Source organism: Haemaphysalis longicornis, unplaced genomic scaffold, assembly GCF_048455015.1.
Source record: "Haemaphysalis longicornis isolate Haplotype H1 unplaced genomic scaffold, Haemaphysalis longicornis Haplotype H1 scaffold_2, whole genome shotgun sequence".
Lineage (NCBI taxonomy): Eukaryota > Metazoa > Arthropoda > Arachnida > Ixodida > Ixodidae > Haemaphysalis > Haemaphysalis longicornis.
In genome coordinates, this window is record NW_027526295.1 from 37,718,079 (window position 1) to 37,731,641 (window position 13,563).

The following is a 13,563-nucleotide window of genomic DNA, read 5'->3' on the forward strand; positions in this document are numbered from 1 at the left end:
CTGGAGGGCGCCAACTGAGGGCTGCATTGTCTTTTTTAACCAGCTCTCACCTACGCTTGAAAAAGCATGCACTCCTCCATCTAACGACAAAGATGGTTTAACGCAGACAATTCTCTTGATGGTTTTTTTGTTGCCCTCTGCGTGTGATGATTTTAAGGATCGGAAGACACAACGACCAGTTGCAGAGACGCAGGAATGACGGATCGCAACACGGGTTTTGGTAGAAGTGAGGACGATTACATTTATGACGGACGATCACAAGGATGGCTAAACAATACAAGAATGGGTAAAACAAAAGCTATGACACAGAACGTATCATAGTGAAGCTCGATGATATTGGGAAATTAGTCGCAAAGGAAGTAGAGATAAAGCAAGTTCCTCACACCCTGCAGCCGGTCGTAGTGGCTCGGGAAACGGCGTCGAGGGCACCAGGCTATGGGCAGGGGCAAGCGTCTTACATGCAGCGGGGCTGATGCGGCCCGTTCTTGAAGGGGTGCTGGGCAGAACAAGGTAACCACGATCACGAAGATAGTGGAGGTTGGTGGCGATGAAAATACGACCACAGCCCAGCGCTGCCGGCATCGTGGGGCCCGGGCGTCCTTACGACGGCCACAGGACACCTGGCCGTCCCGAAGACAAGCCCTGGAAGTGCCGCCGGGGAGCTGCTGCTTCTCCAGCGTGAGCTCCTTTCCTCTAAGACCTTCCCCCGATTCTTGGCTGTTTGAATGCGGCGACACCTTGCGCTCAACCTTTTCTTCTTCTGGTTCCTTCTTGGTTTCGCTCACCATACCACACGGGGCTTGGACGTAGACCCGCACACTATTTGTGCTTTGAATAGGTGAGCTTAGAATTTGACCCGCACGCAATTTGGTCGTTTGATCAGAGCGGCTTCAGTTTGATCCGTGCTCATTCCATTTCGCAGAAAGAAAGCTTTGTATTCAACCATCGCCATCCTTGATCCTTGATGATATTTGCGTTTAATTTTCCATGTTCATGCACACCTCTCCAAATTGAGTGCTTTCAACGTGTTGGAAATGCATGTGTGCTGGACGACTCGAGCTGGCACTCTTATATTTGCGGAAGAAGTCGTGCGTTTTTTGGGGTTTCTTTGCAAGGCACAACACAATTTTTTCAGATAATTGGAAAAGAGTGCTTATGCATTAAAAAAAATTCTGGGCCATCTCCACTAACGTGAAACCTAGGGAGAAACGAAGCATGCATTGTATACATGTATTCAGGGCGCCTTGGCGTTTCCCCGCGAAGATGAAAGCGTTGGGGGCCGCAGTATACAGCTCAGCTTGAAGCTCGAAGTGTTCTAGCGCGAGGCATTGGAACACGATTGTCGTTGTGTGGTCGTTTAGAAGGCGTTACGTTCTAGCCCGAGGCGCTGGCAATCGAATATCCCCGTGTTTCAGTACCGTTACTACATGGCATGAACGACAACAACTACAGCAGACGCTGACAGCCCTCCCCCATAACGGTAACCACCACTAAAAGCACAGGATGAAGTTAACACTCTGCCAAATTTTTAAATATTGTTGCCAGCCTTCCATCACCACAGGTGGTAAAATGAGGAAGGCAGGAGGTATTATATGTGGCTTGGGCTGTTAGGTGATTAAATTTTTTGGCTCTTGATGAAGTAACCACTACATAAGTGGAAGTTCTGTTTCGGCTTTCGGGCTCCCATGATGTCACTCATAAAAACCGGAGGCAGAAAGCTCACGGCTACCTCGACGTTTCCATTGCCACACGGTAATCGAACTCGTACGAAAGTGCCGCTCTCTTCAATGCGCAAGTATGGAGGCGTCCCACTGTTAAGGCTGGCGTGGAAACCGTAGTAAGTGAAACCAGTGCAAATATTTTGAAGTGGTACAACTGAATACTGATACTAGTTTTATTCGTATTCAAATTGGGTGGAACCAGGCGTAGATCGCTCCAAAAAGCGCTGTGTTCAATGTAGCCTTTATTAAACTTGAGAAGCGTCCGACGAGTTTAATTAGTCGTTAGTGCATCTAAGAACCCACGACATCTGGCTGGACTTCATTTCAGCGTATATATCCGCTCACAACAACACCTAAACATAGAAAGCACCGAAGCAAACACGACAATACCAAAGGAACGCTGTGTAGTCCAATGCACCGGCTCATTCCACTAACGAGGTCGAGCAGAGTGGTGGCACCACCCGTCCAACTGACCCGTCCCTATAGAAATTGTTAGCAGACACAAGATTGTTAGGATAACTTTTTGCGATAATATGACCTGGACATGCCATGTGCAATGTGTAGCAAAATCTTTATCATTTGCCTCCGAAGCGTTAGCTAGATGTCGTCATTTTTCTCCCACCAAAGCCAAGCTGCCAATTTAGCATGCACTGTTAGCTTCGCATGTAAAATACTGCAAACTTGTTTGGTGCACCACTACAGCTAAAAATATAAACGCCATTGAGCTTTTGCAAAAAAAAAAAACACTGCATAGTATTGCCAGTGTTCCGTTTCCGCAAACGACAATGCATCTGTTTTCAAGTTATAAGATAATATCCCTTCCGCGAACATACTAGTTTCGTCTGCTTCGTTCTTTTTTCGACTCATACCAGAGCTTCAACTAATTTTGGCCTTGACCCTTTGGGTTATCCAAAAAGGCTTCTCATGTACGGACTAGAAGAAATTAGAACTGGCGTGTACCATGGTGACGCACTTACTATGTACTGCAATCACTCGCGTACACATTACACATTAACGTTCTTGATATGGGAATTCCTACGGAAAAGTTTAGTATATACGGAATCACGGGAATACGGAGTTCATATGGAGTGTTACGCACCAAGTGTAATGATAGTAGATATTAGTTCCACAAACAGGGGAATTATTTAAGTTTGCATAATATGAATGTTTGGCACAGTTTTCATGTTTTTATCTTCGAAATAAGCAAAATCACGTTCCGTATAATTTCTGTATACTCCGTATATACGGAATTCATACGGATAATTATTTGGCGGTTCTAGTGATCATACAGATTTAAAACAGGTGTGAAATTTTTCAGCAGGCATGCACTGTTTTATTTGATTGTGCTTTTCAAACGTTTTTATTGTTTTGTGGCGGCATCGTGTGATGCTAGGAATGCACTCCGCATTCCCGTAATTCCGTACATACGGAACGTTTTAGGAGGGATGATACCCGGAAACAGCTGGTGGAATACTTCTTGGAGAACTCGATTGATTGATTGTGGTGTTTAATGCGCCGAGACAATGCAGGGGATGGGGCGCGCCGTAGTGGGGGCTCAGGATTTATTTTGACCACCTGGGGATCTTTACCAGGCGCAGAAATCTCGTACGCACGGGAATTTTTGCTTTTCGCCTCCATTAGAAAAGCGGCCGCCGCGACCGGTTCTTAGCGACCTCGTTGCGAACAAATCATTTGTGCACATGTTTTTTGCTAGCTCAGTGTCGGTCTTTTATGTGTGTACGATTTCACGCTGCTTTTTTGTCGCAGGTACTTTTGGTTTTAAATAGGTCATATTATGCTGTACTTCATTGTGAACACGCTGGTGCCTCAAGGATTATCAGGCACCCTTAAGCAGTACGCAATTGCTTTTCGCCTGATGTAACGCTTAACTTGTGTTGAAACAAATAAAATTTTCATTTCACCTTATTTGATTCCTGTTAAGTAAGCCAGACGACGCGGCATACAAAAAAAACACCGAAGCGGGCACGCCAATACTAACTGGGATAAAACTTCTGGGTGAGGCCATATGCGAATAATCAAGCACACAAATGAGCAAATCAGATAGATTAGTTCATGGCAATATATAGCGCAAACAATTCACAAAATAATTTGTTCACTTTCACACATCCTAATGACAGTAATCGTGCAATTCTTGTTAGTCGAATACCATACCGACGGCCCTCCTCATGACGCCCTTCGTGATATGCCCTCAGCCGAAGCATCCACGTCCTCGGTGACGTCAAGCAGCATCGAGTATTCAAAGAACCACCTGGAGCCATCCATGTTTATTTGGCATGTAAATAGCGTCACCATGGAGGTCGCCATGGCTTGCAAAATTCACCTCCTATGGTCTCAGAAATGATATAGCGTAGATCAAAAACTTGCTGACCTTTTCAACCGCATAAGAGACCTGAACAAAATCCGAGCCAATTCACACTGTAAGGTAACACATTGGACTAGTTTCTTTTGCATGTCCGTAAAGTGCGCTTGAGGTTAATATGGATAGCTTTAATAAACAGATGACGTGGACAGCTCGATCACAATGAACCATTCACTCTGGGATTCTCGTTGTAACGCAAAGCTGCAAACGACACCCACAACTCCCCATGCGACGTCACTTGAATTCCCACACGTGGTTTAACAAACAGTAAAAACAGAGACGAGTGAAATGTAGTTAACGACACCATTTATTACTTCACAACGACATTCACCACTTCTATAAGATCGGGGTGATACACGCTGATATTTTCAGGTGTCACAGTAGAAACATTGTTGCCTAATGTTAAATCAATGCATGATCCATGAATAGTGGTCAGCTACGTTGTACTGGTAAAGGACATAAATGCAAACTCTTCCATTACAAATTGGATGAAAGACTTGTTTGGGTTTTTGCTGCACCCACATTAATCTCCCCGACAATGACCTCCCACGCAAAGTGTTGTGGGACCCGTGGCTAGTGAAACGTGCGGTCGCATGAAGCACTCCATGTCAGATTAATGCGGAACCGGTGAGGATTAGACCGCTAAAAGTAAGCTTCAACGCTTGTAATAACGTAACGAACATCCCCTCAGTAGACTGGCATTATTCGCGTTATTATCAGATGCCATTGTCATACATTATGCCGTTTGCACTTCACTCGCGGGCTTTCAATGCGCGCAAGCGGTAGACCGGCTGTTGTGCTCGTTAAGTAGACCATCGGTCTCCAAGTCTTCTAGTGCCAGCGTAGCTTAGTCGCTAGGACGACGGGCTCTCGTCCGTTTGTCTCTTCGGGTCCAGGTTTGATTCCTGGTATGCCAGTAATTTCTTTTATTGCACCTGTTTGGGAGTTATTGTGGCGTACGCCACAAAGAAGCCGTTGGCTAGTAGAAACAGAAAGCTTTGCTTTAAAAAGAGCGCTGATCAGCGGTTTGCATGCTGCATTGGAAAGAACACAGCAGACTATACATGCTTTGCAGCAATTACTGAAGACTGAGTACTGAAGTACAACAAACTTCATTTAAACGGGAAATGGTATATATACGACCCCACCACAAGAGTGCCCTGGAAACTACTCTTGAACCATTTACGCCTACCAATGCTGAGTCACCCAGCCAACTCTCCCCCACGTTTGCACATCTTGGCCTAAGTTCAGTTACACATACCGCTAGCAATTTCTCAGGGGACGTGGAGTAGGCAAAAGGCTTTAAATAGTATATACTAATCTCCGTAGCCTTCAGAAAAAACCCGAAATTATGACTTCATTCGTTGAGTTATGTTCAGCTCACATGATTGTACTAACCGAAACTTGGGTGTTAAGAAAAATAGGCGAATCCGATATTCCTCGGCGCGAAAATAAACAGACCTTTTATCGCCAGGAGCGAGACGAGAGATGGGTTGGCGAAGAACTGAAAGCGAAAAATTCTGAAATGAGTATTTTCTTAGTGACGTCGCGAGTAATCAAGACATTTCTTGAGTGAAACTAGCGAACGGGAACAAGAAACAAATTAAGAAATGTATTTGTTAGTGTTCGTTCAGTAAATATCGCCCTTGAACTGCACACTTCTGCGCGTGTGATTGTTTATTTTTGGGCATTTGCAATCAGTGTGCTTTCTTTTTTGTTCCTGTTCTATTTTCTGGGGCGCATCATAGTGCTCCCTGTTCCTGTACGTGCGATTTTTATTTTTAAAGAAGCTAGCCTTTCTTGATGCACGTAAAATCCAAAAATGTTGGTCTGTCTGTCTGCCTGTCTGTCTATCTGCCGGTATGTCTGTGGCTAGACTTAGCCACGGCCAAATTACATCAAAAACCGCGCAATAGTTTTATATACCCACAAAATCTAAACGTTTAATCCGGTGTTAATGTTCATACTTGTCAACACTCTCGAACAACAACAATACATTACGCAAATAGGGCAGAAAATCAATACACGAGTAATATTTGCTGTGTTTCTTTATTGAAAAATTCACGGATGTTTGTTTTTTGCGATAGCAGCTAAAATACTACACCAACTGCAGAAATTCGCTGCCTGGGGTTCCCCGCGCTGCCTGCCGGCATTTGAAAAAATCAAACAGCAATAGCAACGAAAGGTGCCACTAGATAGGTTTCACGTTACGCTTGGAACGCTCGTCGAGTACGGCGACGTGGTTCTCATGGTAGTAGGGTGCCTCAATTCACGCGCGTCTCCACCTTGCGGCAGCGCTGGCATAGAGACACCCGAGTTGGAGCAGTAGAACGCGGTAAATTTAAATTGTCTGGAGCAAACCTCTAGCTTGTTATCTAGGGCTGAACGGCACGGGAGAGCAACAGCATGAGAGGTGAGCGAAAAGGAGAAGGAAGTTATTTATTTGCCAGTGGGGCAAATCGACTATAGGCTTTTGTGGACACTAGCAGGGAAAGGAGCAGATACGCGGCCAACTGTATTTTTTTTTCATGTAATCACTGATTCTGTGGTTATATTTTATTCTTCTGTACCTTTTATGCAATCATTGCACCCGCTCCCCTGTATAACGCGCTACCCGCGCCCTGAGCGTACAATAAATAAATAAATAAATAAATAAATAAATAAATAAATAAATAAATAAATAAATAAATAAATAAATAAATAAAAAATAAATGAAATGTTTAGTGCGAAAAAGCCGCGGTAAATATTTTCTCCGCGTATATAGTGCGAAGATTCCAAAAACAACTTTTATTAGCCTTTTTATTACGTGAATACCCGTCTCCATCAGTTGTTCACTGGACGCCGACCATCAGAAGCCCACTGCAAACGATAGTTTTGAATCTCCCGCAACTTTGACGTGGAGTTGTTGAATTCTTTAACGGGGAATTTAATTATTTAAAAAAACCCACGCTCGGCTTTGCGTACTTTTGAAAGAAAGAAAGCTCGCGCCCACTTACCCTAGTTTACAGGCAGCTTCGTACAGTAATCCGCATACTGAACCTTTGAAAACGTGCACACGTAGCCGCGCTAAACATAGCTGCGGTGTCTGTTTGCAAGAGGTGATATATAACGTTGTGAATGTAGATATGCAAATAAATCTTCAATATCGAGTCACGGATGCACTGTGATAACATAATCCAACATCATCCACTGTGATAACACCATCCAAAAACATCCAATTTTGTCAATGTATAGAGAGGAAGAGACAAGTACGCACTTCCTATAATGCAGGGAGGAGTTTCATTCATAGAGTACGCTCCTGTGAATACAAAAAGATGACAGTTTTATATGCTCCGAATGCGGAAGGCGGCTGTTGTGGCCAATCAACCCATTATATATAGGCAGCAATCCTTCGTGCCCCGCTCGTGCTCCGATAGACTGGCCGCCCATACGACTCGTATTTAGGACTACAGTGCGGTTGCTTTGTCAGTTGTGAGCTAATTTCTGAAGGAATTTGGGGTATAACTAGCAACAAAATGTCGCTTGCCAGGATTGAACATGACTTTATAACCAATACTCGGAGTCCTAGACTCCATAAAACCACGTTGCCAGATGTATTTGTTATTAGTAAGCCTGCACAAACAGTGACAATCTCTTGCGGCATATAACGCACGCCCTTAAAGTTCCGTGGAAAAGTTTCAACCCGCTGACAGAACAGCTGGTCGTTGCTTCAATGTTGCGCTGTAATTGCTTTCTGGTCGCGGCAGGCTTTTATTTCAGTAGGCAGTTACTTTTCTGCTCTAGCTCACTTTCGAAACTTAATAGTGTTCACCTGCAAATTGGTGAGCTCATATGAATGAAGTCATGGTCTATTTTTTTAAGTGGCATCAAAAATGCAACGCCGAAGCTGTTTGAAGGCTTCTTGCTAACCGCCAGGCCACAGAAGAATGAGGTCATACAAGTAAGGTGCCTAGGACGAGGACGGCAATGTTGGAAGATTTTACAATAAATAGAAAAGTTGTGTGTAGTAGAAAAAAAGGGCCGAGAAACGCATAGCCATTTTCGTACTTGTAGCAGTTCTCAGATAAAAAACTCCGGCAGTGAGAAAGCAGCTTACCGTGTCAATAATGCTACTTTGCTGGGCTCACCGTTGGCTAGAATTTTTGTTTTGCCTAAAACCACCACGCGTAAAACTAGTTTTAGGAGCGTTGCCTATGTCATGAAGAGCACAACTTCACCTAGGTGCACTTCACTCCTTTTCTACTTCACACCAGATGAACTGCTCTTTATTATGGGATGAATGGTCACTGCAGCTCAATAAAAGTCGAAAGGAAGACCTTTCATCTTGTAAAATATATTTTGAGTATCGAAATTGTTGTTCTTACTATTGTGTTCATTGAATTGTACATATTACTAGTATGTGTTATTTTCGTCTCCTGGTGTAGTTGGCGATATTCTATACAAATCACAGCCTGTGAGCTTTCTTCCTAGTTAAAGCGACTGGGGCTTGAGGGGTTTGAGAAAGTTTCAATGCAGTCGTGATCCATATTCATTAGTAGCAGCCGCGGTACCGCGTCGAGACTCTTTCTTGACCCACCATAAGGATTTTTGTATGCTGGTTGGTCAATGTAGTCGGAGTTGGTGCGCTGTTTTGTCGGTGGGGTTGGCCGAATGAAGGAGGATGGCCGGAGCACCCTTCAAAGCAGAGCCACTTTCGTGGCTCTGCTTTTTAAAGGCAAACTCCAGAGAACTTTTATAACTGTGCTCCTTGCAGGCTGAAAATGCTGAACATGTAATATCATGCTACAGGTAAAATGCTAATAGCAGAGCGGTGACATATCATGAGTGCGTTCTTATTTTGGTGTGGGCGAAAAACGTTTTGAAATTTTGAGAAAATATCCGCCCTAGCAAGGGGTTTACAACATTTTCTCATAACTGCAGTTTAAGGGGGACACTAACAATTTTGTCAAAATACGTGTTTTTACACACTTGCCAGTACCTATTTATCCCGTCGATATATCCGATTCATTTTTGCTCATAAATGCCGGGCAAAAACGTTTGCAAAAACGAATGTTATATTTTGATCTAATACGCACAAATCTCGCTGAGTAGGTTCTTATTAATTACAGTGTTCACGAAAGTGGAATCTCCCCATCTGTTGAAACGTTCTGCAGCACGCGCGTCCAGCAGGAGCAATTATTAGTTAACATAAAATTGTGAGCGATCAGTATCCCTCATACTAACAATGATTACACCTTCGATGGGTAAGTCGTCGCTTCATCGCGCCATCTTGATATAATTCGTTTTCCAATAGCTGGAATGAAGCACGATTTCCAACAGTGCCAGTAAGAACACGCATCCGGGAGGAGACCACGTATTGAAAGCAGGCAGGGTTCCTAATGGTGTGCAACTCCAGTGTGAGACACCTAATTATAACAAGTAAGAGATAATTGTTATACCCATTTGTGTAAGTAGTATAATAGGCCACCCTGGCATCGCGAGGTACTGCGCTGTTATTAACTATTATAGCTGCTGCAGCAACGGACGCTGCAGGGTACTGAACTCTTAGTGGCGCCAACAGGGTCCTGTTATTAGGTATAAAAAACAAGAAAAGGCAGGTAGTGGCATCAACAAATTATTCTCCAGTAAGCCCTTTTTTCAAGGATGCAAGCTCTATCCATAACCAATGATTTTGGCGATGAGCACTATTACTAAAGAGCGATGAAGTAGGAATTTAAATTGGATATTACCCGCTATGGAAACATTGAATCAGACCCGCGACAACAGGGGAAATGAGAAGTGCAATGTCGCAAGCACGTCATTGATGCATGGCATGCCTGGAAAGTTTTATTTTCGCACACGAAAATGCTAAAATAACCTTTCAAGGCAAAGTTTACAATGGTTCAACACAAGCGCTAGTTTTTCAAGTTCAACGAATTTTATTTTGCCTATTTAAGCTGGGATTGAAAACGGCTGCTGCATAAAAAAACTACTTTTTTTTAAGCCTGAGAGGAGAGTTTGTTAACAGAAAGCAAACATACCTACCATCTGTATCAACAAAAAATCAGCGGATTTATATGGACGTTTCAAGAAAGAGTAAGTACCTGTAACCTCTATTAAACAGTTTAATATTTTTCGCTTCCGTACCTCAATTAAACACGTCTTTTTTACTGTCTTCGCAATTTATTCAATTTATTCGTTTGCATAATACCGTAAATCCCCAAATAAGTGCTCACGATTTCAGGTATCTGTAACTATGTCTTGTCGTCTTTAGTTAGGTCCGCACTATCGAACATAGGCCCGATTTATATTCCCCACAATATCAATCCTGACCGCGGCTTGCGCGTTATGCAGAGCACATTCTATAGCAATATGTTTTACGCTTTCAGCGGCGTGTATTTTTATCTTTTTAATAAATGGCTATTTGACTGGTTATGGCGCTGTACCCTTTTGGCAGCCAGCATTTTGAGACTATTTGTATTCTCTACAGTGTTTTTCTTAGGACGAACAGCAGAAAATGACGCACATTTTTATACCTAAACGGTACACCCATAAAATTTGAATGCGATACCAAAAAATAAGAGTAATGTGAAATCTGGAGTGAACCAGGGATGGCTGTACCGCGTAATCATGTTTATATTGGCCAATATTACAAACTGTAAAATCACCTCAAAACGCTTGGCTGGGTAACAGAGGTTGCTTTAACCAATGTAAATATTTTTTATAAAACAAAACCTGTCATTTTTGCATCCGAATCATACCTGCATGGCGGTTTGGGTTACAAGATTATCATCTGTCATTCACCCCATTTTTTGTTCCTTTCTCCTTACATACTGTGCCACAAAACACATCCGAATACTTAATATAAACAGCCTAAAAAAAAAAGCTTAAAAATGGCTGTCCTTGGGCCTAAATGTTTTATCCGTCGTGACACGTTCAACCGTTTAGGGCCACTCAGGTACGCAAAGCTGCCATTTCTTCATTTAGGCATACGGGGGTACAGTTTCTCATGTAGCGGCAAGCCACAGTGCCAGCGGCAGCAGCGTGACGCAGGCCCACCGGCGCGCTCACCCGCCGGAGGCCTCGCGCGCCCCTCGCATCAGTAGATAGAGACCCCACGGCATTCGGAATAAACCGACGTGCTACGTGGTCTGGTCGTCTCTGTTTCAACGCCTCCGTGGCATGCGCTCTACAGTTGGTGACCCGGACGTGATATCCCTCCCAGCGAAGTTGTAGAGCCTTGTCCAGCAACGACCAGAACCAGCGAGCACCGCAAGCAGCCGGCAACGAGATCGCCGCCCTAGCTATCCACTTGCCGCCGTATTGGGAACACAACCCGACCCTCTGGTTCCTCCAGGCCGAGTCACAGTTCGCGCTGTCTGGCATCACCTCCCAAGAACGCAAGTTCCACTACGTCGTGAGAGCTCTACCAGCGACTGCTGCGGAAGAGGTTGCGGACATTCTTGCCTCCTTCATACGCAACCCACCTGCAACGGCCTACGACAAGCTCAAAGCAGCGCTACTCGAACGCACAGCACCATCTGAGCGCACGTGCCTACAGCAGCTACTTTACACCGAAGAGCTTGGCGACCGCAGACCGACCCAACTCCTGCGCCGCATGACCCAACTCCTCGGTTCACGTGCCCAAGCCATGGACGGCGCATTGCTGCGCGAGCTCTTTCTGCAGCGCCTGCCTGCGAACGTGCAAATGGCCCTCGCAACATCGTCATCCATGGATCTACCATCGCTCGCGTCCCTGGCCGACAAGGTAATGGAAATAACCAGCACAGCTTCACCTATTGCTGCTGTCACCGCGACGCCAGCATCACCCGCCCGTCGCACGACGCCAGCTCCTGCCGACGAAGGTGCGTCTGCGTCGCGTGCCAGTGTCGATCACCTGTGCGAACGACTGGAGCAACTCGTTGTCGTGGCGACGAGGCGAAACAGCTCAACACATTCTGCTCGCCCGTCACGCCGACGCGACCGCTCATCTTCCCGACGCCGTGATGCCGTTCGTGGACGCAGCCCTACATCAGCCCCCGGTGTATGCGTCTACCACCGCCGTTTCGGCGCAGACGCTCGCCACTGCCTCTTGCCATGCTCATGGACGGGAAACGGACCCGGCAGACCGCTAGCGGCGACGAGCGGTTCTGGCCCCAGGGAAGAATGTCGCTTGTTTCACATCGTCGATCGTACCACCGGACAAAAGTTTCTCGTCGACACGGGAGCGCAAGTCAGCGTCTTGCCAGCCTCACGCCACGACCGCAACTCCAGCGCAGTCTTCTACCTCCGGGCAGTGAACGGCACGCGCATTCCCGTGTTCGCGCAGCGATCCCTGCCTTTGAACCTGGGTCTTCGCAGAACTTTTCGGTGGAATTTTGCGGTCGCGGACGTTCGCTCTGCCATCCTTGGTGCTGACTTTCTTACCAAACATGGCCTCCTAGTCGACGTCAAGCGACGGCGACTTCTCGACTCCACGACCCTCCTCTCAGTTCAAGGCGTCGTAGCGACAGCAGCTGCTGACGTAGCGCCTTCCTGCGCTACAGTTGCTGAAGAACCCTTTGCCGCCCTGCTAAAGGAGTTTCCCACCGTCACGTCACCACCCGACTGGACTCAGCCCGTGACTCATGACGTCCGTCATCATATCACCACTACCGGACCGCCCGTTTTCTTTCGTCCGCGACGTCTCGCTCCCGACAGACTCAAGATCGCCCGTGCAGAGTTCGAGCACATGCTGGAACTTGACATCGTCCGACCTTCTTCCAGCCGCTACGCATCACCCTTGCACATGGTACCCAAGAAGAACGGTGACTGGCGACCTTGTGGCGACTACCGATTCTTGAACCTCTCCACCATCCCAGATCGGTACCCCCTTCCCAACATACAAGATTTCACCGCCAGTCTGCACGGTGCCACCATATTTTCAAAAATCGACCTTGTACGGGCGTACCACCAGATCCCCGTCGCTGAGGAGGACATATACAAGACGGCCATCACAACACCTTTCGGCCTTTTCGAGTTCCTCCGAATGCCGTTCGGCCTCAGGAACGCTGCCCAAACGTTTCAGCGTTTCATCGATACAGTGACGCGCGGACTGCCCTTCGTCTATGCTTACGTGGACGATCTGCTGGTAGCAAGTACGACCCTAGAGGAGCATCTTCACCATCTCCGCATTCTCCTCGAACGCTTAGCTGCCCATGGCGTTGTCATCAACGCAACGAAGAGCGAGTTCGGTGTTCCCGCCCTCGACTTTCTGGGACATCAATTTGATGCAACAGGCATTCGGCCCTTCTCCAACAGGGTCCACGCCATTCTTGACTTCCCAACTCCAACGTCGGTCACCAAGCTTCGCCAGTTCCTGGGTCTGGTAAACTTCTACCGTCGCTTTATCAGGAACTGCGCTACTCTGCTTGAGCCTCTCGACCGCCTGCTTTCCGGGAAGCGTTCTACCACTGACTTGGACTGGAACGCCAGTGCTGAGGC

At 46.1% G+C, this 13,563-nt stretch overlaps 1 protein-coding gene across 1 annotated transcript; it reads left to right on the plus strand.

Moving 5' to 3' along the window:
• Window positions 1-547: 547 nt before the first annotated feature.
• LOC144167911 (uncharacterized) lies at window positions 548-12,587 on the plus strand. The gene is made up of 3 exons (XM_077697043.1): window positions 548-678; window positions 11,311-12,313; window positions 12,525-12,587. Exons 1-3 carry the CDS (start codon window positions 548-550, stop codon window positions 12,585-12,587), a joined length of 1,197 nt encoding a protein of 398 aa, XP_077553169.1.
• The last annotated feature ends 976 nt before the right edge of the window (window positions 12,588-13,563 follow it).

Coding starts and splice junctions, on each gene's coding strand:
- LOC144167911 (XM_077697043.1), top strand. CDS start 548: ATGAAAATACGACCACAGCCCAGCGCTGCCGGCATCGTGGGGCCCGGG. Junction 679..11,310: donor GGAGCTGCTGCTTCTCCAGC/GTGAGCTCCTTT, acceptor CTCCCAGCGAAG/TTGTAGAGCCTTGTCCAGCA. Junction 12,314..12,524: donor TCGTCGACACGGGAGCGCAA/GTCAGCGTCTTG, acceptor ATGGCCTCCTAG/TCGACGTCAAGCGACGGCGA.